Consider the following 25,979-nt stretch of genomic DNA (forward strand, 5'->3'; position numbering starts at 1 on the left):
AATGCCGGCCGCGCGCGGTGGCGTTCGGCGCCGCTTTTGGCCACCGGCGCGGCGGCCGCCGCTCCAGCGCAGACGTCACCGGGCATCAGCGGCCGACCGCCGGCGACGCGCCGCCGCCGCAAGGGCGTCCGCCGCCTGCCGGCCCGCCGGCCGATGAGCCTTAGCGCCGGCTGACCGCCGGCCGGCCGCAGATGGCTACCTGGCGCCGCCGACGGCCCGCAAACGGGTGCCGGCCCGCGGCGGCCGACCCCGGCGTGTCACCGGTGCCGCTTTTTGTCGGCGTTTTTGTTTGTGACGGCCGTCTTGCGGTGAGTCGGCGTCGTTTACGAGGAATGCGCATTATTTCGGGCGCCGCCGCCACGGGCCCACGACGGGAAACATGAAACATCGCGCCGCTGTTTTTACGTGCGCGTAATTGGAAAGCAAATCGGGGATCTTTTAACCATCCGCAGTGAGGCATTCGGTTAGTGCTATCCTCGAAGAAAAATGCGAAAAAATCCATGCGGTGGTCAGAATGACATGTCGGATAATGTGGTCGACATGTACGACATTAACGGCACATGCAGAGCAATTCATATTGCTATCGGTGGGAGAACATTTCGCACCACGCGCGCATGGAGCGCAACTGAAAAGTCCATTTCCATATGGCAAGCTCTTACAGCAGGCGTTTTTGACAGAACGTCTTGAAGTGGTCGGGACCTCCCACGGGGCGGGCGGCTCGTTTGATATTTGCGGGCAAAGACTTGTGGTTTGTTTTACGGCCCGCAGAGAGTAGTGAGCCGGTCATTTAACGGGCATGATCAGGTCATATGTAAATACGTGTGCGGCGTGCCTTCCAGAAAGCAGTGATTGCTAATTGATTGATAGGCTTCGATCTGCACGGTTCATAAAATTCCCTGTAACGTATTGCCTAACTGAATGGCCGTTTGCCAGGACATTTTTTACGTTAACTAAAAGGGAGTGTTTCACATTTGCATGGGGTTTTGAGGTGAAATAGCCACTTTGAAGGTCATTCGGTTCAGTTTACAACCATGCCCTTCTTTAGACCTGGAACTCTTTGGTTTCTGAGCAGCACGCCTGCGAACATGTGCGGGCTACATCGAGCAGACTTCTTCAAGGCCATTCGGACATGCATGCCGCCATAGCAACGCCACTTTAATCCTGCCCTCCCATAAGTCATGCGGCGTTCAAGACCATGATAAAATATACCGTCGATTCGTTCAGATCTGGCGTCCGTGAGCTCGATTTTCATGTACTGTGAACGTCAATTTGCTATTCGAACAATTATTGCCAATGGTTCGAACGCTATTGCTCAGTCAGTGTTGAGCAAGTTATGCACGTTAAAATTACGAATGATATTTTCTACTGTATTGCATAGGAAGTTGGACGTAATTGTTGGTTATTACGGAAATAAGACTTGCAATCGAAAACCTTGAAGAGTACCACGACTAAGCACGTAAACGCAAATAAACTGCTCAAACTCACCGAAAAAGTACGCAAGAACGCCACGAGAAAGGGCCAAAACACGAATTTATAACAACATCTGTCTTACCGAACACTTCCAGCACCACACCGCCATATCTCGGCAAGTTTAAAGTACTGCAAGTGTGTACAAAGATGGCAGTCTCGCACGGCTAGTTTGGCAGTACCTCACCATCATACAAACGTCCCATGACGAAATTAAGCAATAACGCATTAAGGAGCATTGTTACTAAATTGTGAAGAACTTTGCAATGAAAATAAATTGTGTTGTCTTGAACAGTCTTTTCCACTTAAAAGTATACCAATAGCTATAAGTGAGCTTATTTCATAATATCTGATACTTGCTTCAATATCTTTTAATGTAGAGCATCCTCTTTAAGAAAACCAGTGACTTACTGCTACGGCAAGGGGTTCGAATGCTATCTTAATGATAGTTTTGGTATTACGCTTGACGCGGTGAGATGAGACCTTCTCCACTGGTCAAGGAATGGCTGGGTAAGTAATATGTACATATTATTATTGTTTTACAATCTAGGCAAAATCATGCATTAGTGGGACGCCATTTACGTCAGGGGAAAAGTGAGGGGAACGCTGTGGCGTTTCTTCGTGGAAATAATATCATAACAAAGGTGAGCGAAACCCTCCCGTTTTTAATGATGGAACAACTGGTAACAGTAGAATGACAGAAAAAATAATACAATACACAGAACTTAAGAGCTGTTGCAAGTTGTTTGTAAATGCTTGGCCGTCGTCTATCTTATTTCTCTAAATATGCGTGGCGAGCGTCTCCTGGTAAAGGCAAAAACATGCTTTCTCTCACAAGCGCTCTTCACGCCACAGGCACAGGACGGCAGAGAATTCATGTGGTAGATTATCACAAGGTTCGAACTCTTCTATTCACACCTTTTACCGCATCCCATGCAGCCACTTGCTTGCATGTGCTTGGTTAAAAACCGGTACACGCAGACAGACGTGAGCGCTTTAAGATGCGACAAGAAGTTCCCTCTTGCTGGGCGGCGGGAAGAGTCGACGCTGTTGGCTCCCGTAGCTGCGTCGTCAACAACGTAACGCTGACGCATGCCTCAACGAGTTGAAATGGATCTCAGTTGGTTTTCCTTACAGGCAGAAAGGTTCCAAACTCCTACGAATTGGGCCCGGAACCGTCAAGTATGCACTATAAACCGCATGGCCCAGGAGACCAATGGCCCGTGTGGTCCCCGTTGACTGTATCCCACTCGGACATGTGCGTGCAATGCTGTTCCACGCAATCGAAATGTCAAATATTGATAAGATTCATTTGTGGCTTCTGCTTGCTTCGCTGTGCGGTAGGCGCCGCCGCTAAGACCGTAACGTTGACTTGTGTCCCAAAAATCGGGCAAAAATGAGACTGAGCCCGTGACGCGTGCGGGCTTTGTGACAATCCGTGCAGCCGTCTGCGCTGCGCACAGTGGCTAAAAAGGTAAAAATACAGACAGACAGACGGATGCGTGGTCTTGTTTCGTTGTTTAAATCTTAGTCAGTACAGGTATCGAAATATGCCCCTTCCTTGAGTTCGGCAGGTATAGGTATGCTGGTGGTTTGCGCATGCGTAAATATTCAGAAATAGAGAATGGTGGAGAGATGAAGCTTTCCTGGGCGGCAGAGTCATCAAAGATATCAGAATATGTTTTTTAAAAAAAAAACAGAAAAAAGGCTCTATCTGCCGGCCTGACGGCAAAAACCCAGCCCCTCAACACCATACAGAACAACTTGCAAAACGTATATTCCCAAAGTGCGGAAGACATCGAAAAAGATGAAATTGCAGGCTAATTTCAGAAAGGAACCACCAAACACAACCTAAATACAGCGCTCTCTTTCTGAAGTCCTCACCCTTATGCCCTACAATAACGACTACCTGTTTTTTTAGGTATATTATGTCATCCGAGATTCGCATTGGTGAGCTTTCTTTGTTAACTTTATAAGGTCGTTGTTCTGGTACTGACTGCTCATTTTTTCTCTTTCGTGGTCAAGATGGTCCATGACCGAACAATCAAATGTAAATTTTTTTCAAATACTAAGAATATCTTTGGCAAACAATGTCGCTTTAAAACTGGCCGGTTATTCCGATCAATTGAATCCACTTCTTTGGGGTGATTTATAGCTTTGGCAGTTGTCACCAAGTATGCTTTTCTTCTTTCAACTACATAAATATTCTATGTGGGCATTGGTAACCATGAGCGGAACGATTTGTCTCTGGAGTTCTCATGGCCTGATGTCTACCAGTTTAGGACGCGGCGTAAACCGTGTTTCATAATATGATGTGGACTTTTATGTAATTTTCTCCATAATGCATAGTATGCTCAGTGATATGAAACACGACATAATGTGGACATTCCATAAAAATTGTCAGGCATAACCGTGTTTTCTCTCCCTTTCTTTTCTCTCAGCGTCTTGCAGTTGAAATGTTGCATTTACGGATCACATTGTTGAGATGTGTAAATCGACTGCAGCTGACACATTTTCCTATACCACACGTTGGTTTCACTGCTTCATCTATTCTGGTCGCTGCGCTCCGACGTCAAACGCATGATCGCCTCCAAAGACGATCATGCTGGTGTAAGTTCTGCTAACACACTTCTGCTAGCACGATTGTCCTTTTCCCATTTTTAGCGTAATGTCACTGCGACACTCGGTCATGGATATCTCCAGCTGTTTCCGACGTGTGTCCGTAGCCGCCCTCCACCATTTGAAAACTTATACGCTTCCTATGTGCCTTTTGGGGGAAGACAAACTGGCGATGATACTGAAGCGGTTCAGATAAACACCCTATAAAGAAATTGCACTTAAATGCCTTGAAAAAGTGCAGCACAACTTTGAAAGAATCGCGAGACCAGAAAGGCTACCAGTTGCTGAGCTCCGCGGTAGTTCAGGCCAGTGGTTGGGCAGGCACGGCCATTGGTTGGTCAGGCATGGTCAGTGGTTGGGCAAGCACGGCCAGTGGTTGGGCAAGCACGGCCAGTGGTTGGTCAGGCACGGTCAGTGGTTGGGCAAGCACGGCCAGTGGCTGGTCAGGCACGGTCAGTGGTTGGGCAAGCACGGCCAGTGGTTGGTCAGGCACGGTCAGTGGTTGGGCAAGCACGGCCAGTGGTTGGTCATGCACGGTCAGTGGTTGGGCAGGCACGGTCAGTGGTTGGTCAGGCATGGCCAGTGGTTGCGAGGACATCAGCCTGTTACAGGTGTGACTGCTCTGGCAGGGCCGGACCGAGTTGCCGGAGTCACAACATTTCCAGTCAGCTGTTACAGCTCGCTCAGCCTGCGGCTTCTTATGATTCTACTTATGTTGGAATGTACAGAGCTATGGATTGGTCTGCACGTTCCGTTGCTGGAGATGTATTCGATAAAGGCTTTGCCATGAGACGAAAGGTATTCCATTTCTCGTCTAACAATGCAAAACATGCTCAAACAGCATGGGCTTTGAACCTTGCAAGTAAGCCTGGGATCAGACCCAAAACATTGACATCACATGAAGACATTCACATGGCATCTCTCGGGAATGACCATCAACAGTTCAGCGCCTACCATGGCACCGTGGTGTGGGCTCTTGACCTCGATACACTAGCAGCGGCCATACAAAAGAAAGTGCCTAACATGACTGTAGCACAAATATAGATAGTGTCATGGGCTGGACTGTCCACTCACGCACAGTACGCTGTATGCAAGCTTACTGTGACTGTATCTATCGGATAGCAGCACAGCTTGCTTGTCTGGTGATCAACCTTGCGACAGAAACCAGCATCCATGCTTATTTTTGGACAGTGACACAGGAATATCTTGGAATAAATAGAACACATATGGGATTCGGCCCGTCTTGCTAAGTCAATGCATGGCTTGACTGTCCAATCTTTTGACGAATGTGATCGATCCATGCATATTATGAAATAATCCGTGGATTACGTAGCTTGGATTATATAATGTTCAGAAGACACCGGTTCCGATTGGCCCGAATTTCATTACTGACTTCAGCAAACGGGTGCAATCAGATTAAAAAACTGGCTTTATTTAAAACGTGAATGATCTTTTATGTGTCGCATCTGTCAAATTTAGCTTCGTTATGACGAATTTCTAATCATTGTTTAGAAAAAACTTCACTCGTCGGATCGGATTAGAACGGACTTGGCTTGGCTTAGATTGACTTGGACTGAATCCGATTATATTATCACATAAACAGAGAGACCTTCTTCTCCCAACTCGATAAAGGTTGGGAACGTCACAATGAGCCATTGGACATTTTGAAAATGATACGCGTACACTCAGAAGGAAAAGGTGCCCTGAATTTCGGCAAGATCGGGAACACAGACACCTTGGCAAGACATGCGCGGGATAACAGCTACTCTAGGCACCTGCGGGGCGCATGGGAGTGGTCCCGCTGCCAGTTAGCCATATGACTGTGATGCCATTTTTCCCCCGGAAGTATTGCTGGGAAAAGGAAATGTTCCTTGCATAGTTCTTATCCGGTCTCATGAACTTGTAGTAGTCTCAAGCAAGGGCCTCAACCTCCTCGATGGTCGTAATGCAAACCGTCCATCTGAGAGATGGATAATGACGGCAAATGTCGGCAGATCAGATGTCAGAATAGGCGTCTTCCAATGGAAAATTACAAAAAACTAACTATTTTTGTGAAAATTAGTGACGCCGCTCTCGAACCTGCCATATCGCATTCTCACACCTTGACCGACGCCGTCCAGACACCCATTCAGGTCACGTATTCCGAAGAGTGTCTCTCGAACACGCAAGTTTCGAAATCTATGTTTAATAGATTTCGATCTTGACGCAATGTTTATGAAACAAAGTGGCATCGACAGTCAGCTAAGTTTATTTACAATCGCCAGTTGACGCATCGTTTATGGCCCAGTTCGCCCAGGCAGTTATATAGAGATATCCAACCGTCACAGGCAAACAAATACCCAGTACGTATTAGCATGACGTTTTTGGCACCGTCAGAAGCAAACGCAGCTAAATATTTATGTGGGAAACCAAACAGAAAGCGCAGCCTTGCCAGCACTGTGGCCTGATATCAGAACATCATCACTGATAATCACTTATTAAAATAAGTCACACTAACAATAACCGGCAGTCCCACAGACGCACAACAGCCTACGCGTGGCATTCTCAAACGACAAACGTTAAGCGGAGCCGACAGCAGGGCTGACACAGCCGTGTCGCCGGCGCCAGCTCTCCTCCGCCGCCCGTCCACGACGGCACGGCGGAGGCATTCGGCCCTCGAGCAATATCAACCGGAGATCATCCCCCTCGAGCCGGGACCAGCTGGCAGCTGGAGGGCCAGCGTCCCGGGGTCCCACCCGCCCGAGCGTCTCCACCAGCGGCCCTCCGGCCTGACGCAGCGCGCCGCCCGGCGACGGCGGTGCCCGAGCAGCAGTCATCGGCCCGGGCTCCCGGCCCGGCCGGCGGTCACTCGTCCCGCACCCACTCAGATCATCACAGACACACGCCGCGAGCATCCACAGCCACGCGCGCCCCGCGGGCTCGCCGGTCGCCGCTCGGCGCCGGTCGCGGAGCCCGGAGCGCCGGCCAGTCCCGACCAGGGACGAGGCGGGCGCCGATGCCCGTACCCCGCCCTAAACACCACCAGCACAGCAGCAAGAGATGTCGTGCCCGCCCGGGGCAGTCAGGTATCACTGGAGCGGCCTGGCGTCAGGCGGCACCACTACAACTGGCGCCCACCCGCGCGCAGGTATCACCGAATGGGCGCGGTCCTCGCCGACGAAGCGGCACCGCCGCACGTCGCCGCTGCGCTCATCGCTTCATGATGTCCTCTATGCTGAAGCCGGTGGGCCGGTTGGTGGGCGCCGGCCGCGCCGGTCGCATCGGCGGCACGCTGACGTGGGCGCCGTCCCGGATGACGGCGTCGCGCGAGGGTCGCGCGCGCGCCGCGGCGCCTATCACAGCGCCCAGCGGCGGGTGCTCGTCGCCGGACGAGCCCACCACGTCCACGTCACTGCACTCGTCCTCGGCCGGCGCCTCGTCGTCGTCGTCGTCGTCGGGCGCGGGCGAGGCGGGCCGGCGGCTGGGGCCGGCGGCCGGCGCGGCCATCGTGCTCGGCCCGGCCGGCGCCTCCTCGGCCAGCCCGGCGTCGCCCAGCGAGTGGGTCAGAGAGTGGCGGCGAAGGTCACAGTTGCGCCTGGAACGGGAGCGGCGAGGTCAGCAGTGGCCGGCGCCCCCCGCGCGGCCAATTACACCGGCGGATGGAGCGACGGTCAGCGGTGCGACCGCGGGCGCCTAGCGTCGGCCGCCGCCCTCACCAGAAAATAGGCCGACCCCGAACGCGTGCTCAGCGTCTCGCCCTGGCATTGCTCGGCTCGGCCAACACCCAGCTCTCCACGTAACTTTGCACCTGCCGGGTGGGGAGCGGGGGAGGAATGCCGCGCCGAGGGCGGCGGCCGGCCCCTCCCCGGTGACCGGCATAGCTCACCGGCGGCCCTGATGGGCCGGTATGCGCGGGGCGTGTCGGACTGAGCAGGCCCGGCGCTGCTGCAGAACACGGATCCGCCCGCGGCAGCGGCAGCGGCACCGGCCGGGCGGAGGCCACGCCACAGGGCCGGACACACGGGCTGGGAGGCCGCACAGACGGCAGGCTGAGACGGGCTGGGAGGCCGCACAGATGGCAGGCAAAGATGGTCTGGGAGGCCACATAGATCGTAGGCAGGGACGGGCTGGGAGGCCACACAGACGGCAGGCAGAGACGGGCTGGGAGGCCACACAGACGGCAGCGAGAGACGTGCTGGGAGGCCACACAGACGACAGGCATAGATGGTCTGGGAGGCCATACAGATAGCAAGCAGAGACAGGCTGGAAGGCGACACAAACGGCAGGCAGAGACGAGCTGGGGGGCCGCACAGATGGCAGGCAGAGACGGGCTGGGAGGCCACACAGACGGCAGCGAGAGACGGGCTGGGAGGCCACACAAACGGCAGCGAGAGACGGGCTGGAATTCCACACAGACGGCAGGCAGAGACGGGCTGGGAGGCCACACAGACGGCAGCGCGAGATGGGCTGGGATTCCACAGAGACGGCAGGCAGAGACGGGCTGGGAGGCGACACAAACGGCAGAGGTGCGGAAAAGTTCAGCTACTAGAGTGTCAAAGAGACCGATATTGTTTCATACTATTGCACACGTGCCTTGGGGTGCACCGTCTGTTGCTCCTCCCTTCGCTCACGATCGACCAATCAGCTTCGGGCCGGATGGTGGGCAACCCAGCATCTATGCGCCTCGGGCAAGGCAAATCGGGCGGGCAGGTCAGGATGTGAGGGTTCGGGGTCAATGCTCAACGGACTAGCAGCAAATGGAGCATGGTGGAGACGGATGTGACCGAGGAAACAGATATCTGAATTCCCATTGACCTCGCTGGCACCCAACTGGGCGAAATTTGTCACAATGTACGACGAGGAGACGGGCCTTGAGGTCCCGCTATAGGGCATGACAAGGGTTTGGGGTCCCACAGACAGCGGAGAGACGACAGGCTGGCAGACAAGCAAACGGCAGACCGACAAACCGCAGGCTACACGGAAGGCAGGAGAGACAAAGCCGCCGCGCAGACAGCAGGGAGACAGTCGGAGAAGTCAGCAGAGCTGCTGTGGATAGCCGAGCCGCTACACGGACAACTGAGGCAGGCCGGGAGACCACACCGGCAGCCAATCAAAACCGCCACGATGCACGGCTACCGCGACGGACCGGCGTGCTGTGCAAACGACAGAGGCAGCCGGAGCCCCACGCGAGAAACCCAAACTTGTCGCGCGCCACGGGCGGCGGCCGAGAGCGTGTCGAGCGATGAGCAACGCCCAACGGTGCCAGGTCGCTCGTCGCCCGAGATCCCCGGTGGCGGCGCTGGTGTTAATTGCTCGCCGCTCACGTGGCGTGCGCAGCGATCGCTGATCAAGCTCACGACATCGAATGCACCGTTAATTGGTCAATTAAACCATATTTTTACACTTTTATTACGGTTTACTGCACCGGCTCCCGGCGTCTCGACGGCATTAGGAAACCAAAAGTGGGAGAGATTTTTATCCTCGCGTATAACGGGCGGGCAAATTTCAAGGCCTGCTGTCTAGACAAAGGCCTCCCAATCATCATCGGACATGTGCACTCACCTGAAAACTTTGCCGCAAACCTGGCACTCGTACGGCTTTAGGTCCGTGTGAGTCAGCAGATGGGTCTTCAGGTTGGATCGCTGGTTGAAGGACTTGCCGCACGTAGGGCACTTGTGGGGCGACTCCTCCAAGTGTAGGATCTTGTGCACAGCGAGAGTTCTCGACTGACAGAAGCCCTTGCCGCACTCTGAACATCGGAAGGGTTTCTCCTTGCTGTGGATGTACCTGGAGAAAAGAACAACTCAGCGTTAGAAACATGGCTTGCAAATGACAAATGTCAAATGTCTTGCAACTTAAGGTACATTCATACGCACCCACAATGGCTCACACGCTCCCAAACGTGGGTGGATTGCCAGTCTGACAAATAGGCAGTAAGACTCATATCCGTTGCACTTCCACGTGCAACACGAAGGCTGATTGCTTAATTTACGTGATGGCGCCTGACTTTCTCAGGGCATGAAGACATATGACGGCAACGAACAGCAAGTTTAATAACATATCTGTCAGATGATGTCGTGCTCAAAATAAACGGCGCTTGCTACATCGGTGGCTCGGGGTATTTGTGCACCGAACCAAGTCATACAGAATATATGTGTGGAAAATGTAATTGCATCATGCACAAGTACCCTGTCATGCGGTTGTGCACACCTGTAACGAGTGCGCAAACCTCAGAATCTATTATTACGGTAATTAATTTTTGCACTGGGAGAACTGGCTGTGCAACATGAATGAAGCGCTTAAAAATGTGTCCTAAGTCGACCAGGATTACGCGCTGCAAAGTCACACGGTGAAGCCACCAAATTCACCATGATCTGCCACCGCCAACTTACACAAAACTTTTCACAGTTTTTCAAAGCGTGAACATAAGAACCTTTCACTGCAGTCGTCAAGTGAGCCACAAAGTTCCATTTCCACGATTTTTGCTGCCCCGCGCCACGATTTCACCGGGCCGGGGGCAGCGATGACGTCAGCCGTCGGCTGTCGCCGGGCGCCGGAAATTTATGGCTCCGATCGGCTGGACACAATCCGCCGGGCGCGAGCGGAGCCGGTCCCGCCTCTGCGGGGGACTGGTAAGCATCCGTGGTCCGCCGGGCAGAGGCGGAGCCGGTCCTGCCTCTGCGGGGGACTGGTAAGCATCCGTGGTCCGCCGGGCAGAGGTGGAGCCAGTCCTGTCCCTGCGGGGGACGTTTAAGCGTCCGAGGTCCGCCGGACGGGGCGAGCCATCCTGCCTCTGCGGGGACTGGTAGCGTCCGTGGTCCGCCGGAGCCGAGCTGGAGCCGTCCTGCCCTGCGGGGGACTGTTAGCGTCTGTGGTCCGCCGACGGAGGCGGAGCCGTCCTGCCTCTGCGGGGGACTGTTAGCGTCGTGGTCCGCCGGACGAGCGGACCGTCGCCTTCGGGGACTGGAGTGTGGCCCCGGACGGAGCGTACCGTCCTGCCTCTGCGGGGGACTGTTAGCGTCTGTGGTCCGCCGACGGAGGCGGAGCCGGTCCTGTCTGGGGGGCTGTTCAGATCCGAGGTCCCGGACGGGCGGAGGCGGAGGGACTTAGCGGGGGGGGGGGCTGTTCCGGTCCTGCCTCTGCGGGGGACTGTTAGCGTCTGTGGTCCGCCGGACGGAGGCGGAGCCGGTCCTGCCTCTGCGGGGGACTGTTAGCGTCTGTGGTCCGCCGGACGGAGGCGGAGCCGGTCCTGCCTCTGCGGGGGACTGGTAAGCATCCGTGGTCCGCCGGGCAGAGGTGGAGCCAGTCCTGTCCCTGCGGGGGACTGTTAAGCGTCCGAGGTCCGCCGGACGGAGGCGGAGCCGGTCCTGCCTCTGCGGGGGACTGTTAGCGTCTGTGGTCCGCCGGACGGAGGCGGAGCCGGTCCTGCCTCTGCGGGGGACTGTTAGCGTCTGTGGTCCGCCGGACGGAGGCGGAGCCGGTCCTGTGTGCCCTGTTTCTGTGTTGAGTGTCCCGAGGTCCGTGGGAAGGGGCGGAACCCATCCTGCCTCTGCGGGCGCTGTTCGGGATCCGAGGGCGCCGTGGCAGGGACGGTGCTGTCGTGAGGTCAGCAGAAACAGCCTGAGCCACCACGACGATCGTTTCAGGGTACGAGTGCCACGTGATGCATTTGTGTTAAAGACACGAGACTCCTGGCATTATCTCATTCAAGCGCAGTAGTTGCTGCCTACGCCGAACGTGACAAGGCTGACAACGTGGCAATTCAAAATGAGGGCAAAAAATAGCCTATAAAGCAGGCTTTCGAGCAACAAGCAGGCTTGTTTTCACCCAGGCCATGCCTTCATACCTGATCCTAGGCCGATGGAATTCTCTTTTAAATTCAAAATTCAAATGCTTTGTTACCTAAGGAGCCTCTTTAGAGGATGTTTGTCTTCCTCTAACACTCTATTATCACATCACATCGAACGACACCCTAAAAATGACCTTCGTTGAGATCGAGGATCTGACTTTGACCTGCCTAGGTCCGCGACCTTGCAAGGCAAATCCATTTTTGACACCAAACGATCCGCTATCTAATTCCCTCCAGGTAAGTTTGGCGCAGCTACGCCACGCCGTTTTTAAAATGTTTTTCGAAAAATTGGGGTGTAGGGTACAACTGCCACCCGAGTGCCTGTCAATAAATACCGCAGGGCACACTTCACTTCAGTCTCAAATTTGAATAAGATATATTAAGCCACAACGTTAGCAATATTTCGGCTGACATGCCCTCTTCAGTTTAGTTAAGATTTGGAAATTTATCATAAGGTCAAATACATTTCAAAACTGAAGCACACCTGAAGAGGGTATGCCTGCCGAAACACGCAGTTTTTCGAGTTATTGTATTTCATTGAAGTTTGAAACCACAGTAAACAGTGCAGGTGACATTCCGTCAGCCAATATGGTCTCTCTCATCAGACCTGTCACAAGTCTGCACCACTGGTCACCATTAGGCCCGGCCGTCAGCAGCCATGGAGCCGACCGGTCAACAGCGTCCATCAGCAATGCGTCACGCTGCTGCGCCCTCGCACCCTGCCGTCAACGGCTGACGGCATGTGACGTCACCCGGGGCCACCCGGCGCGGCGCTCGGCGGTGCGGTCCAAGTGTGATGCACCTCCGCCGCCGCGAGCACCGGTGCCAGCGGCTGCAGCGCCGGCGGCGCGGCGATGGTGATGGTTGACAGCCGGACGCCCGCGGCTTCGGACTGCAGCGTGCGGTCGCGCGCACCCGCGCGGGTGCCCCCAAACATCCTTGAGCGACCTTCGCAGTTCAACCGGTCACGAGAGCCCGCACGCTACGAGTCCCACGGCTGAACATTCCGCGCCTTCGGACGCGGCTTGACAGCTCTGACCGCTGAGATTTCACGCGTCACGCTCCCATCCAGCCGTCAGACCGGACGGGTCTCAAGGCACGCGAGCATGATTGCTCCTTTTTGTGGTTCGAGTCTCAAGATCAGATCTGAATGCTCGCTGCGATCCACCTCCCAAGACCGGCGGCCGCGGTCGCTCCCCCGCATCTGGATTCTCAGGACCAGACCTAAGCGCTCCCTGTCTCGATCCTTTACCTCCCGAACTGAGCGCTCCCCTCTCGGCACACTCTAAGTCTTCGGTCGCGGCCCGCCAGCGCCGCAGACGGCGCCGGCCGCCGTGTCCCCCGCGGCCAGCCGCCGCCGCGCGATATGGCGTCGTCTGCAGCGCGGCGGCGGCTTCTTGGTGCCGTCAATCAGCCGGGCCGGGTGTGCGGCTCAAACGGGCCGCGGGTCGGCACGACACGATACCAACATGGCCGCGCGCCGGTCCGGCCGGCCGGCCGACCAGCCCAGCTCGTCGGGGCCCGTCCGTCCGGCGACCTGCGCGCAACGCAGCGCGGCGTGGCCGCCGCGGTCGGAGAAACCACGGCAGTGCAGCCGGGCGCCGCATGACATGGGAAAGTGACCAGCCGGCTGGGCAGGGTGCGGCCGACATCTGGCCTTTGACGGCGTGCAGCGTGCGCCGGCGGCACCGCCGGCCGAGACGGCGTCTGGGCGCGGACCGGGCCGTCCGCCCGCGTCACCCGAATAACGGTGCCCGCCGCGACGCTGGCCGCGCTTTAAGCGGATCGATAAGCCCCACGCTAATGGGCCTCTATGCTGCAAGGCCAAAGCTGCGGCGGTTGTGATTCGAGCGCATGGGCGGTGACGTCAGCCGGGAACGCCGCGTGCGTGACTGTGCACAGCCGCCAGAGCAGCTTGCGTCAGATGTCCGTTCATCGCCTCCGGGCGTCCAGCGCCGGTCCGGCCGGCCGGCCTCACGCGGCGACCGTGCAGCCGGTGGCCGCCGCCGCCATGAATTATTCGGCGGCCGGTGCCCATTAATTCCGGGCGGGCGGCCGGACGCCGCGCCATGTTCGTCACAGTGGCGCGCCGCTGCCGGCGCCGCGGCTCCCGTGGCGCGCCGCTGCCGGGGGCGCCTCGAGGCGCCGGTCGGGCTTGCCGGATCCCCTGCACGCTAACCTGGCGCACCGCAGTGCGACCTCACAGCCGCCGGCTGATGCGAGCAGGGGATCCGCGGTGGTCCCGGCAGACCGCTGTGGTCCGCTGTGGTCCGCTGTGGTCCGCCGTGGCACAAACCGGGCGTGGACCGGACAGACCACGGCAACCGGCTAGGGTCGGCATGCGGTGTACAGAGGCGCACAGGTCGCGTCTGACGCTCCTCTGACCTGCTATGAACACGAGGGGTTCGCCTGAGGGAGACCATCTGGGGGGAATCCGTCTGAAGGGAGTCCACCTGGGGGAGTCCGCCTGGGGGAGTCCTCCTGAGGTGAGTCCGCCCGAAGGGAGTACGTCTGAAGGGAGTACGTCTGAAGGGAGGCCGCCTGGGAGCAGTCTGCCTGGGAGAGTAGGCCTGGGGAAGTTCGCATGAGAATAGTCCGCTTGGAGGAAGTACACCAGGGAGGGGAGTCCTCCTACCAGCCCCCGACAAAGGAAGTGGCGACCGCATTGAAGGGAGCATGCAGATCGAGCATTGCCTGATGGCCACCATTTTGCCAGTCTGTGGCGACCGCATTGAAGGGAGCATGCAGGTCAAGCATTGTCTGGTGGCCACCATTTTGCCAGTCTGCCGCCGCCTCAGTCACCACTCTGTCAGCCCAGCGAAGCTGCAATCAGCATTCCATCGACCTGTTGCGGCTGACGTTGTAGACCGTGACCGCCACTTCGGCGGTCAGTCGCGACCGCCGTCCAATGGCCCGCGCTGCTCTGGCGGCGGCGGACCACTCTACGGACTGGCCGCACCTGCGGGCAGCCGGATTACATATTGCACTCTGCCGGCCGGCTGCAGCGGCGGGGGACAGATAGCGGCCAGCCTGGCCGCCGCGATGCCGTGCGCTTGCAGCGTGCAGTGCCCGGGAGCTGACGGCGGTCGGGTTGCTGAATATGCATGCCCGCCGCCGCCGTCCGCCGCCGGTCTGCAGCGGCCGGCCGCCCACCGGCGGCCGTGCAGGACACGCGGCACGGGCGCGGAGGCGACACCATCATGCCACCGCGCCGGCTCCGATTACGCCGGCGCGCCGCAACTGACGCGGCCCTGCCACCGGGCGGCGGCGGCGGCGGCGGCGTCCCACGAGCGGGCGCGGCGGAGGCCGCCGGCTGGTGCCCCGTGCCGGAGCGCGCCGGCAAGGGGAGCGGGACTGCGCCACCTGGGACTCGTGCCGAGCCACCGCGCCGTCGCAGCTGTGCACGACGTTGCAGCATATCTCGCTGATGATTCGTCGTGAGCGGCCCCGCCCTCGTCGCGGTGTCACGCTGCCAAGCGACGCGCCCGTTCGGGGGTCAGCGGGATCGAAACGCTGAGGGTGACTTCACGGCGGCGGCGTCTCGATGGGAGCGTTGTAGTCACCGCTGAGCGATGGGAGTGAGCCTTCCATCTCCCGGCCCGCATACGCTGGCTTGTTGAAAACCCCGTCCCATGGCCGGCGGGACACGCCGAAGTCGCAGCCTCATGAACAGGGTGGGTCAGTAGCGTGAGTGGTAGAAGTGTGAGACTCGGGACTGCAGTCCGAGTCTCACAGCGGAGGTCGGTCCAGCGTCTCCGCTACAGATCGGCCCGTGTAGTTTCAGTACCACGACAGGCCAGACCAGTTTGAATTCGGATCGTGAACATCACACGCGCAACGAGAGTTGCGCTCACCGGCCAACAGCTCCCGACATCCGTCCTGTAAGCAAAAACCGTCAAAACATCACGCCGCGGCAAACAGACCGCCACCAGCCACGCGTAAGGACTAGCGTTGTCTCAAATGGCTTTCCCAGCGCCGATGTCGTGGTTCCCTAGTAGAGTGGCAATCACCGTGAGGACGCTGGCTGCGCTGGTCCATATGCGGTGTGCATCGACCGTTCGCGTGGCATACCCGCCCGCACGTTTTTTCCACACATCGAGTGCGTCACGGAACCGGGCCGCACGAATGCACCGCGATTAAAATTCCGCGAGCAGGGCTTAGGGTGAAATGAGAGGCCCAAAATGACGCGTGTTTGCATCGGCTGGAAAATGCAAGTGCGAACACAGCCCTGGGTTGCCATCAATTCGTCGCCTTCCCCTGCCAAAAAGTCATATTAGGAACAACAAAAGTCTCCATATTTTTGGGAAGCCCGTGATCTTTGCACGCTTTTTTGCAGCAACTTGAAAGGCACCGCGAACAGTTATGGGACGAAAAAAAGACTCAGCATGGAAAAGCCCAAGTTCCAGGCACAGCGTTCCAGTTTCTAACGTTTCCACCTAGCACCGAGACATCGCTCCCCATTTCACCCACATGACACGCGTTAAACTATCGAAGATTGGAAAAGGCCAAATGTATTGTGGGATTCGGGGATCGGAAAATAGCATTGCAATAAAAAGCTGCCTAGTGGAAAGGCTGGCGAGCTGTGCTTAGGCTTACTCTGATCCCGATAGGGCGTGCAGCAGGAATCTTCTTAGCACTCATGCTATTTTGTGATGGAATCATACGTCAGATCTGACAAACAAAGCCTTCCGCAAAAGGATGAAGCCCACGGGACACATCTCCGAGGACAAGCGGGCATGCGTCACGACTTTATCTGCAGCATCACCCTCACCCAAAGGATATCCACCGAAATTCGTCACTCCAAGACATATTACGTGCCGCGGTAAGTTGCCGCTCTTTTAAGGTTGCGTGATGCATTACGAGACAGATCCGCCAAGCTCGCGAGTGGCGTGCCGAACTCAACGGTAACCCTTCTCGACCGAGCAAAGCAGGGATCACGCTCGGTGATAAGGCGGCGGATTTCTGAAAGCTCCCAGAACTGTCGGCGGAGGCGACGCGCTCCCAACGCTGCGCCACATGCGCAACGTTTGCCTGAGCTCCTCCACGGGCCCAAATAATTGGCATCGCTTCCGCAGCTTTTCCGCGTTTGATTTTTGTCAGGACGAGCACGTGCCGACACGCCTTTATCCGGCACGCTACTGTCGCCGTCCGACGACGCAGCCGTCGGTCGCGCTGGGGCCGCCCGACGGACTCTGTGTATTTGCATAGCTAACGGACCCCGAGGTCACCGGGCCGAAGGACCAGAGGATCGCGGGGGGCGGGGAGCCGGGGCAGCCTGCAGAAGAGTGGGACTCATCCGGCCAGGCCCGGGCAGCAACAGCCCTGCCTGAAGCGGAGGCACAGCGATCACTCCGCCACCACGGTAGCTTCCTGAGCCGAGGACACCATTGGCCTCTGGGGAGCGGCGGAAGTCAGCTGGGGCTCACAGCGCCGGCGGTGCAGGCCCCGTCGCCTTCTGGCGGCCGCGGCTGCACGTCCGGAGAGCCAGCACGGGCGTGACACCGTCAGCCGCCTGCCGCCGGACGTGAGGTCCCTGCCGAGGCACTCCAGCAGACGCTGGCCAGGGTCGGAAGGCCGCGCGCACTGGACGTGTCGACGGCCGTGGCCGAGCCGCTGCCCGCTTTTGGAATGGTATGCCGAGCTATCGAGCACATGGCTGTGGATCGGGCGAAAGTTTGCTGCTTGGCTGCAAAACGGTGCAATGTGGTATGACGGCTTTCGTCAGGCGCCAAGCAGTTCAGGATAGACATTTGCGTCATGATAATGCACCAACGTCTTTAGGAAGTAGGTAATAGTATATAGCCTCTTTCGGGAATCGTTCATATTACGTTTGATCTACAATTATGTTTAATGTTTTCTTTACGCGTGGACACAAAACAATCGTATGTAAGCTTGGTAGGCCTCACTCAGCTTGCTGAGCTCAGAGCCTTCTGCTGACCACTCCTATGCACAGAGAAATGGTCGCACTAGGCCGGACTTTTTTGGACGAATTGGAAAGATGATAACCGCCACGAGCCTGGCTCTATACGAGAACCATGAGAGCTATGAGAGACCCAGCCGTGGTTTAACCCAGATCTTTCCTTTCCGTAATGGAGTCAGCTATAACCCAAACACACCTGGCTCAGGACAGCAGCGCCCGCTATGCGCACGGGTTTGTGTGCAGCCTGATCCTTTCTGTGCGCAACCTAACTGATTTAGCAAATATACCTGACCTTACAAAGCTGACTAGATGAAGATAGTTCAATTGCGTCTAGCTTTGATTCGCCACAATACGGTTGGCCCTAACCTCGACATCTTTTCTCAATACGGAAGCCTCTGTAGTGCCCGGCCTTCGTTTCTTTCGCTGTACGGTGATATTTCCAGCCGACACATAGCCGAGACACACCGCTCTCTGAACAGAGGCCCCCGAAGCTCAGCTGTCCGGAGTTGGCTGATGGTGGCGCCGACACATCTGGCCCCGCGCGGACAGGTCTGTGTGAAGCACCACTCGGACAGGTCTGTGTGAAGCACGACTCGGACGGCCGGTCGAGACACGACTCGGACGGGCGGTCTGTGTTTCAAAGAGCGTGGCCTGGCCTCGCCTGTCACTCGAACAGCGCCGCGCGCCTGCGAGCGCGTCCAGCCCGTGCCCCTTGCAGTTGGTGCAATGGGTCTTCATTGTTCGATAACCGGTTCGGCTGTCACGGGGCGAGACAACTGTCCTTGTCACCGAGTCACGACATCAAGCGGTCCCCTCGAGGTCGCGCAGAAGCAAAGAACGGCTTCTGTCCAGCCAAGTCGTGAGGAAAACTCACAATCTGGGGAATTTTGGGATACTGTGCGACGTGTTGCGTAACGCACCGTGCCCGAACGGCACGCGCGTGAAAATGCTCCCGTAAACTGCGCCGTTTAGCAAACCGCAAACATGTTGTGCCATAATGGGCAGTCTATATCTGTGCGCGGAAATTATGTCGACATCGGCACCCTATACCGGTTCGCCTGACAAAATACAATATACGCGCTGGAGATAATAGAATAGAAAAATACCTCAGATCCGATATATGTATATTGTGGGTGAAGAGAAAGGATAATGCCGCGGGGCAAATTTCCATTGCCAGCGGCACTGGCCCCGTGACGCCGTTTTCAGGTCACCGCGAGACGCTCCCAGCTCCCCATCACTCACTTGTGATCGCGCAGGTGGTCCTGGCGCCGGAACGCCTTGCCGCAGATGTCGCACGGGTACGGCCGCTCGTCCGTGTGCGTGCGCTCGTGGATCAGCAGGTTGTAGCTCTTGCTGAACTGCCGGTTGCAGAACTTGCAGATGAACTGCTTTCGCGGCCGGCTGGCGCGGCCCGGGATGCGCACGTAGCGCCGGTCGAACACGCCCGGCAGAATGTGCGACGTGAGCGAGCCGAGCGGCAGTGGCCCGAGCACCGGCGACGGGCCGCCGAACGGGCCCATCAGCGCCGGCCCGCCGAACGGGCCCACCAGGCCCGGGTACTCGGCGAACTTGTTGCCGGGCGCGGCGCTCGGGTGCTGCGCCGGCTTGGCGGCGGTGCGGCCGGCCATCACGGGCCGGAAGGCGGATGGCTCGCCCTCGGCGCCCAGGGCGCCGCCGGCCGGCCCTCCGCTCTGGTACGCCGCGTACAGCCCGGCCGCGTAAGGCCGCGACGATGGCCCGGCGCCGAACTCGTCCGCCAGCGACATGACCGCGGTCGCGCGGGACTCGGGCCTGAGGGCGGAGGGCGATCTGTCAGAGCGGACCCCGTCAGGCCACGACGGTGCTCACAGTGTCGGAACACAGAACACTCGGCCGGATCAGGCAAGCACACAGGACACGCAACCATGCCTGGACATAGCAGTAAAACAACCACAATTCATTCAGCTTGTCGAATCGTCCGTGTTCTGCATTTGATCACAGTAACTACAAACGGTAAACACAGCAACATTCGCGTCACTGTAATTAATGTAGTTAACAGAGTCGGCCAGGGTAATTAACGGAGGGCCACAGCTTGCGAACACGTGAATAGTAGCTGGCGCCGCGGTACATTGTTTGAGCAGAGGTGCGGCTCGTGACGCGTGCGATTTCGCTCGGTTTAGTTTTGTGGCCGCCGCGAGCTCATTACCGCTAACACACGAGCTTATCGGCGATCTGGTCCACGGTCCGCGGTCTGTGCGGTGGGCTTTCCCGGATGCAGCCAGCTCAGCTGCGGCAATGCCCATAGCGGGCAGAGCCGGTGGGCGCTCGAACCGCGCTAATGAACGGCGCCCGGGCGCGGCAAACGCCGACCCTACAAAAACGGTCGGCGTAAGGCTGCAGGTCACTGGACTTCATGAGAGCTGCAAGATGTGACTCGTGCAGATTGTGGATATCCAGCATCTGAAGCCATTAAGTGCTGTAAAAGTGCCAGAGCCACGGCGCCTGCAGTTGGGTATTGAACTGATCAAAAGTGACGTTTTTTATCGAGTTAAGAACTGGGTGTGCCGGCCGATACAATGTAACGATGCAATCGCGTGGAGGGTGCTGCACTGTTTAATAAAAAGTAGGCTCAGTACCGTTCTTTCTCGGTAAAAAATTCGCCAACGACGGTGAGTCAGCTGGCATGGAGGGTTTCTCGATGCTCGCTACCTGACAAGCTTTCTCCACTTGCCTCAATCGTCACTTCGAAGCGCTTTCTTGCCTGTCGCTTATTCGCAACGTGCCAAATAAAACGCTGAATCAGAGCGAGCGAGACTACAGGTGCAGAACGACGCTGTGGCCTGACGGAAGCTTTAATGTCCCGGAGATGGGCATCCGTCAAGCACAGCCCGCTCAAAAGCAATGAGGTGAGTGCTCAGTAGTGCTCCGCACATGATTTGTTCCTCGACACGCCACACCTGGAGCGTTCCTGAGTCCGATCTCTCCGATCCCCGTCCCCTAGAACCGTCGCCGGGAACCAGCCCTGGCTTGCGTCTCTGGGTGCCGCTGCTTGGCTCCGTCTAAGGTGAAGTAACCGACGTCCGTGCCCGGCTGGCTGCCCGGCTCGTCGTCCGGTCCCGTGTCCGGCGCCGCTGCTGCCCGGCTCGTCGTCCGGTCCCGCATCCGGCGTCGCTGCTGCCCGGCTCGTCACCCGGTTCCGTGTCCGGCGTCGCTGCTGCCCGGCTCGTCACCCGGTCCCGTGTCCGGCGCCGCCGCTGCCCGACTTGTCGTCCGGTCCCGTGTCCGGCGCCGCTGCTGCACCGGTCGCCGCGCGGCTCCACAAACAGGCCGCCGGCGCCGGCTGCCTGACAGGCAGAGCCAGACGCAGACGGCCGGACCGACAGACGCGGTGCAGACGGCAGGACGGTCGTGTCCCTGTCGCGCACCCCGCAGCGACGGCAGCCTTGTGCGGAACAGAACCATGCAGCACAGCGCGGGACATTGGCCTGATGCATCCCACCGCACCCGGCGGACCAAACTGCAAGGGTTCAGCTGCACTGTGCGGAACAGTACAGGGGTTGCTGTTTTGCCGGGCTGTCGAGAACCTTGCCGGAATGTAAGAAACCTCACCGGCCAGGACCGTTCCGAATCGTGCTGGACCGTACCACACTGCAGAGTGTATACCGGGGACGGTAGTGGCGTAGTGGTTAAGGTGCTCGACTTTGAACCTATCGGTCTTAGGTTCAAGCTCCTGTCACGCCATCACCGCATCCTACATGCTACCTGCTAACGGCTTCAGTCTCGAAATAGCACCGACAGTCGGTGTGACATAAAGCACACACCATTAGCATTACAGTATCTAACAGAACACACAGGGCCTCAGTGGGCCGCACAGAGCCGTACTGACCGTGCTGGACATTCTACCAACTACCTGAATTGAACCAAACCGTGTAGAATCTCATCGACCGTACCCCATCGCGTATGGACAGCCGCTTCTAACTTGGCTATATCAGATTGCGCACTGCGGGACCCGTTTGCCTCCATTTACCTGAGCCCCACTACGTAACGTGACCAAAAACGCCCTGACGAAGGCTCCAGCCCCCCCCCCCCCCTCAGTTCATAAGCGACTCGCACGTCCAGCGACCCCGAAGAACAGCTGGCATCCTAAGGCCAGTCCACTGCGGCGCCGACGAGTCACCGGAAGGCCGCAGAGGCCGAAACACGGGGAACGCGGCGCGTCGCGCGTCCGCGGAAGCCGAGCGTGGCTCCCCTTAGTCATATCACGGCGCGGCGACGGTCGATTGACTTGACATGATGTCGCGGTCTGGTTTGCGGCTCGCACCACTCCGTCATCGCCGATAAGTCGCCAGACTGCTTACGTGCTTTTGTGGCCGACGACGCTCAGGCTGCCCTTGAGAGCGAGTTTTTCCAGCAGCCGGGCTCACGTTTTCAGGTAGTGTGCACTGCAGACACTCCGATGGTTGGGAAGGAGACCTGGCTTTCCGTCGGCGCCGGCCGCTGCGCGCCGAACAGGATGGCGCCGGACAATACAAGAACTCTCCGGACCGTCCGCAGCTGACCCAGACGGCGCTGGACCCCAACTGCCACCTGTGTGGAGCCAGCTCAGTCCATCGCGGCTTCAGCTGTCAGCATCCATCTCTGCAGCTGTTCTGCCGACGGAGTTATTGCGGTTGACGACACTCTTACGGCCTGCAATTTAGCTTACCCGTTGCGAATGCATAAGACCGGCAGCGAAAACGGGATCTGACGGCGGAATGAGCCATGGCTGTAGATAGCGCTGGCTTAGACGGCTTCGGACCAAGCGATACCGGGACTTTCTGGGAATTGTTTCCAGGCGAGTCGTCCGCATGATCCTGGCCACATGACGGACGCTGTGACCTATGAGGCTAGGTCACATGACTGACGCCAGGATCTCGGTCTGTCGGCGCAGGGCGGTATGAATTTGTTTACCTTTCCGGGAGCCAAACGCCAATCTTTTGCAGCGTTCTCAGATACCCGCGCCATACCAGTGGGGGCGCTGAGCTCAAACGCCGCCAAGATCGGACTCGTGAGGCTGGATCCTGCACAACATTGCAGTCTGGCTCCCTTCTGCCACCGTTACGCGGCTGCGATTGCAGGCAGTGGCCGGTAAACAGTGCCACCGCGGGCCGGGCGCCCGAACTAGGTCCGCGGTGAGTAAACAGAGCGGACGAGGATGCGTCTTTCTCGGGTAAACGCGGCAGTCCACGCTGACAGGGCGGTCTGATAGCGCAATCCTGCCATCGCAGGATTGCGTTATCAGACCGCGTTATCAGACCGCGTTATCAGACCGCGATATGCGTTATCTGGATCTGGATTTGAGGATTGCGTAAGGATTGCGTAACGCAATCCTGGATAACGCAATCCATCATGTGATCTGACAGCGTGATTGCGTTGCCTGCGACGCAGCCTGCGGACCTTTTCAGGTCAGCCCGGGAGGACCGTGACGGCCGGGCTCGTATGTTCAATAGATGTGGCGTTTGGTCTGGTGGTCTGCGCGACGCCGTCACCACAGCACTGGAGGAGACAGCAGCATGACCGTCCCCATCACTGCAATAGATAGTCGAGATTTGTTATCCCTCAAGTGAGGGAATTCGGAACAGAAATTTTTGGAACAGAGAATTCAAATTCGGGAAAAAATCGGAAAATTGGAACCGAAAATCCGAATTCAGAATCCGGCCGGCGCTCGGGTCAGTGAACGTGTTGTCAACTATACAGTCTCCTTGAGCGGAGCAGTTCTCTATGACATTTGTCTATTTCAGTCAAGGAGGTCATGTGTGCGTCCACCCCTTCACCGGGAAAGGTCATGAAGACACATGTTGTGGCAGTAAAGGAAGTCATCAGAAGGTCAGACCTTCCGCGGGATTGGTTATCAAGATGTCGCATCACAGCCAAGGAGGATATAGCGATCTCCGTACTCCCATTGCGGCGGTGATAGGGACATTCGTCCCCCCCCCCCCCCCAATGTGGAGGTCATGAGAACGTCAGCCTTTCGATAAAAGATCTCTCAGGATGTTCAGTTCCATCCATAAGGACGGTCATCAGTGTCCGTCCCCCAGTGAGGACGGTCATCAGTGTCCGTCCCCCAGTGAGGACGGTCATCAGTGTCCGTCCCCCAGTGAGGACGGTCATCAGTGTCCGTCCCCCAGTGAGGACGGTCATCAGTGTCCGTCCGCCCAGTGAAGACGATCATCAGTGTCCGTCCCGCAGTGCGGACTGTCATCAGTGTCCGTCCCCCAGTGAGGACGGTCATCAGTGTCCGTCCCCCAGTGAGGACGGTCATCAGTATCCGTCCCCCAATGAGGACGATCATCAGTACCCGTCCCCCGTGAGGACGATCAGTGTCCATCTTCGCGTGAGGACGGTCATCAGTGTCCGTCCCCCAATGAGGACGGTCATCGGTATCCGTCCCCCAATGAGGACGATCATCAGTACCCGTCCCCCGTGAGTACGATCAGTGTCCATCTTCGCGTGAGGACGGTCATCAATGTCCGCACCCGCAGTGAGGAAGATCATCAGTATCCGTCCCCCGTGAGGACGGTCATCAGTGTCCATCTTCGCGTGAGGACGGTCATCAGTGTCCGCACCCGCAGTGAGGAGGTGATCGGGATCGGGGCGTCCGGCTGGCGGGGACGGCGATAAACAGAGCCTGCCGCTGCAGTGGACTCGGCCGTCTGTAAACACAGCGGGTCTGCCGGCGGCAGCTTCAGTGGCGCCGCGGCAGCGCTGTTTACAGAGGGCCCGCCGGCGCGCGGCGACCGGCGCCGCCCGACCGCTGCTCCGCCGCGACCGACACACATGGCCTGCCGCCGCCAGGCCGGCCCGGCCGCGCTAGATATGGACGGCGCGTCGCCGCGAACGGATGATGCAGCTGCAACCGGCACATCTCAGCGGCCATAAAATTAGATATGCGACGCTGCACGGTAACGATGGACGACAAGTGGCGCTGCGCCCGTCACACCCGCAGCATATTCTGGGTGAACATCTGCCCGTGTTGCGCGGGAGGAAGTCCAATCAGGGTGGAACTTTCTCAGGGGTGAGTTTTGTTGGTAAGGCCCCCAATGAGTCACTCGGACAAGCCTCTTACCGTCAACGGGACTGAGCGGCGTCAGCGTAAAGGTATGAAGACGTCTAAATGGAATCTAGCGGTGTGGTGCCGCCGGGGTCTTGCTGCGTGACCGAGCAGTCAATGCGCCCCAAAAGCCCCCGCCAGGGTCTGCACCGATCTGCATAATACGGCCGCTACAAGCATAATGGCGTGACTGATTTTAGGTGGTATCGAAAGTTTTCACTTCTATAAGTAACAACAGCGCAATGATAAGAGAGCGCTAAAGCTGGTGTCGATAGTCTGTGTTATTTCTTGTGGATGGGGTTGCGCAGGGCGCTTTTCATTGATAATTGCTAACATGGTGGCGAATAAGAGTTCTTTGCAAAACCGTTTGGAAAGAGCATGCCGTTTGGTGCTGCTCTGTCCGTGGAGCTCGGCTAGCTTCTGTGCTTACGACACAGATCGATGGAGAATGACGTCAATGGTGACAGATGCTATCTATGAAACGGTGGCTCGCTCACAAACATGAACACGGGTTTGGGCTTGCGGGACTCTTATCTTGACTTTCCATTTGCACATCGGCGGTGTCATGGGGCACATAACGTGCTGGCCTCTGGCATTGGACTGGTGTGGGGTGAGAATGAGCTGCTCGGTGATCATGTTCGGTTTTTAAAGTGGCCCGCCAAAATGAACAGGAACGGACGGAATACTGGGCTGTCGGATTACGAATCACTGCATGCGTCAGGTGCCCAATTATCATATATTTGTCATGTATTACATTGGGTTGAATCGCCAATGGGAAGTGAGCTTATTCTGATAGACATGTACTTGCATTACGAGAGATTATACATGACTGGTTTTAGAATTTATGGAAGAGCAGAGGGACACAACGATTAGATTGAAAACTGATTGGACGGAATGTACTTAATGGTGCAATGTGGAATGAACTAAACGTGTAGTTTATGGAACTTACTTCCACTCATCAAGCCCTTTATCATTTCTATAACAAACCTAGTTGTCTGCCTGGCTTTTATTCATAGCTCGATCGATACCCAGCATCCAGTTCCATGCGAATGGCTTTGTCTCGTTCAAAATGGCTG

The 25,979-nt window shown here is 57.3% G+C and overlaps 1 protein-coding gene across 1 annotated transcript; it reads right to left on the minus strand.

The window, feature by feature from the left end:
- Positions 1-6,318: 6,318 nt before the first annotated feature.
- On the minus strand, positions 6,319-22,245 carry LOC119103734 (protein bowel). The gene is made up of 4 exons (XM_037227367.1): positions 22,238-22,245; positions 19,077-19,625; positions 9,628-9,852; positions 6,319-7,660 (listed from the first exon to the last, which is right to left on the minus strand). Exons 2-4 carry the CDS (start codon positions 19,598-19,600, stop codon positions 7,276-7,278), a joined length of 1,134 nt encoding a protein of 377 aa, XP_037083262.1. The 5' UTR covers positions 19,601-19,625; positions 22,238-22,245; the 3' UTR covers positions 6,319-7,275.
- Between the last annotated feature and the right edge of the window lie 3,734 nt (positions 22,246-25,979).

The sequence above is a fragment of the Pollicipes pollicipes genome, unplaced genomic scaffold, assembly GCF_011947565.3.
Source record: "Pollicipes pollicipes isolate AB1234 unplaced genomic scaffold, Ppol_2.1 Scaffold_5724;HRSCAF=6776_pilon_pilon_pilon, whole genome shotgun sequence".
Lineage (NCBI taxonomy): Eukaryota > Metazoa > Arthropoda > Thecostraca > Pollicipedomorpha > Pollicipedidae > Pollicipes > Pollicipes pollicipes.

What these genes read in the sequence shown, in the direction of transcription:
- LOC119103734 (XM_037227367.1), bottom strand. Translation starts at nt 19,600, where the DNA reads ATGTCGCTGGCGGACGAGTTCGGCGCCGGGCCATCGTCGCGGCCTTAC. An exon ending in GACCACCTGCGCGATCACAA is followed by an intron (nt 9,853 to 19,076) that starts GTGAGTGATGGG and finishes TCTTTTCTCCAG; the next exon opens with GTACATCCACAGCAAGGAGA. An exon ending in GTTTGCGGCAAAGTTTTCAG is followed by an intron (nt 7,661 to 9,627) that starts GTGAGTGCACAT and finishes CTCCCGTTCCAG; the next exon opens with GCGCAACTGTGACCTTCGCC.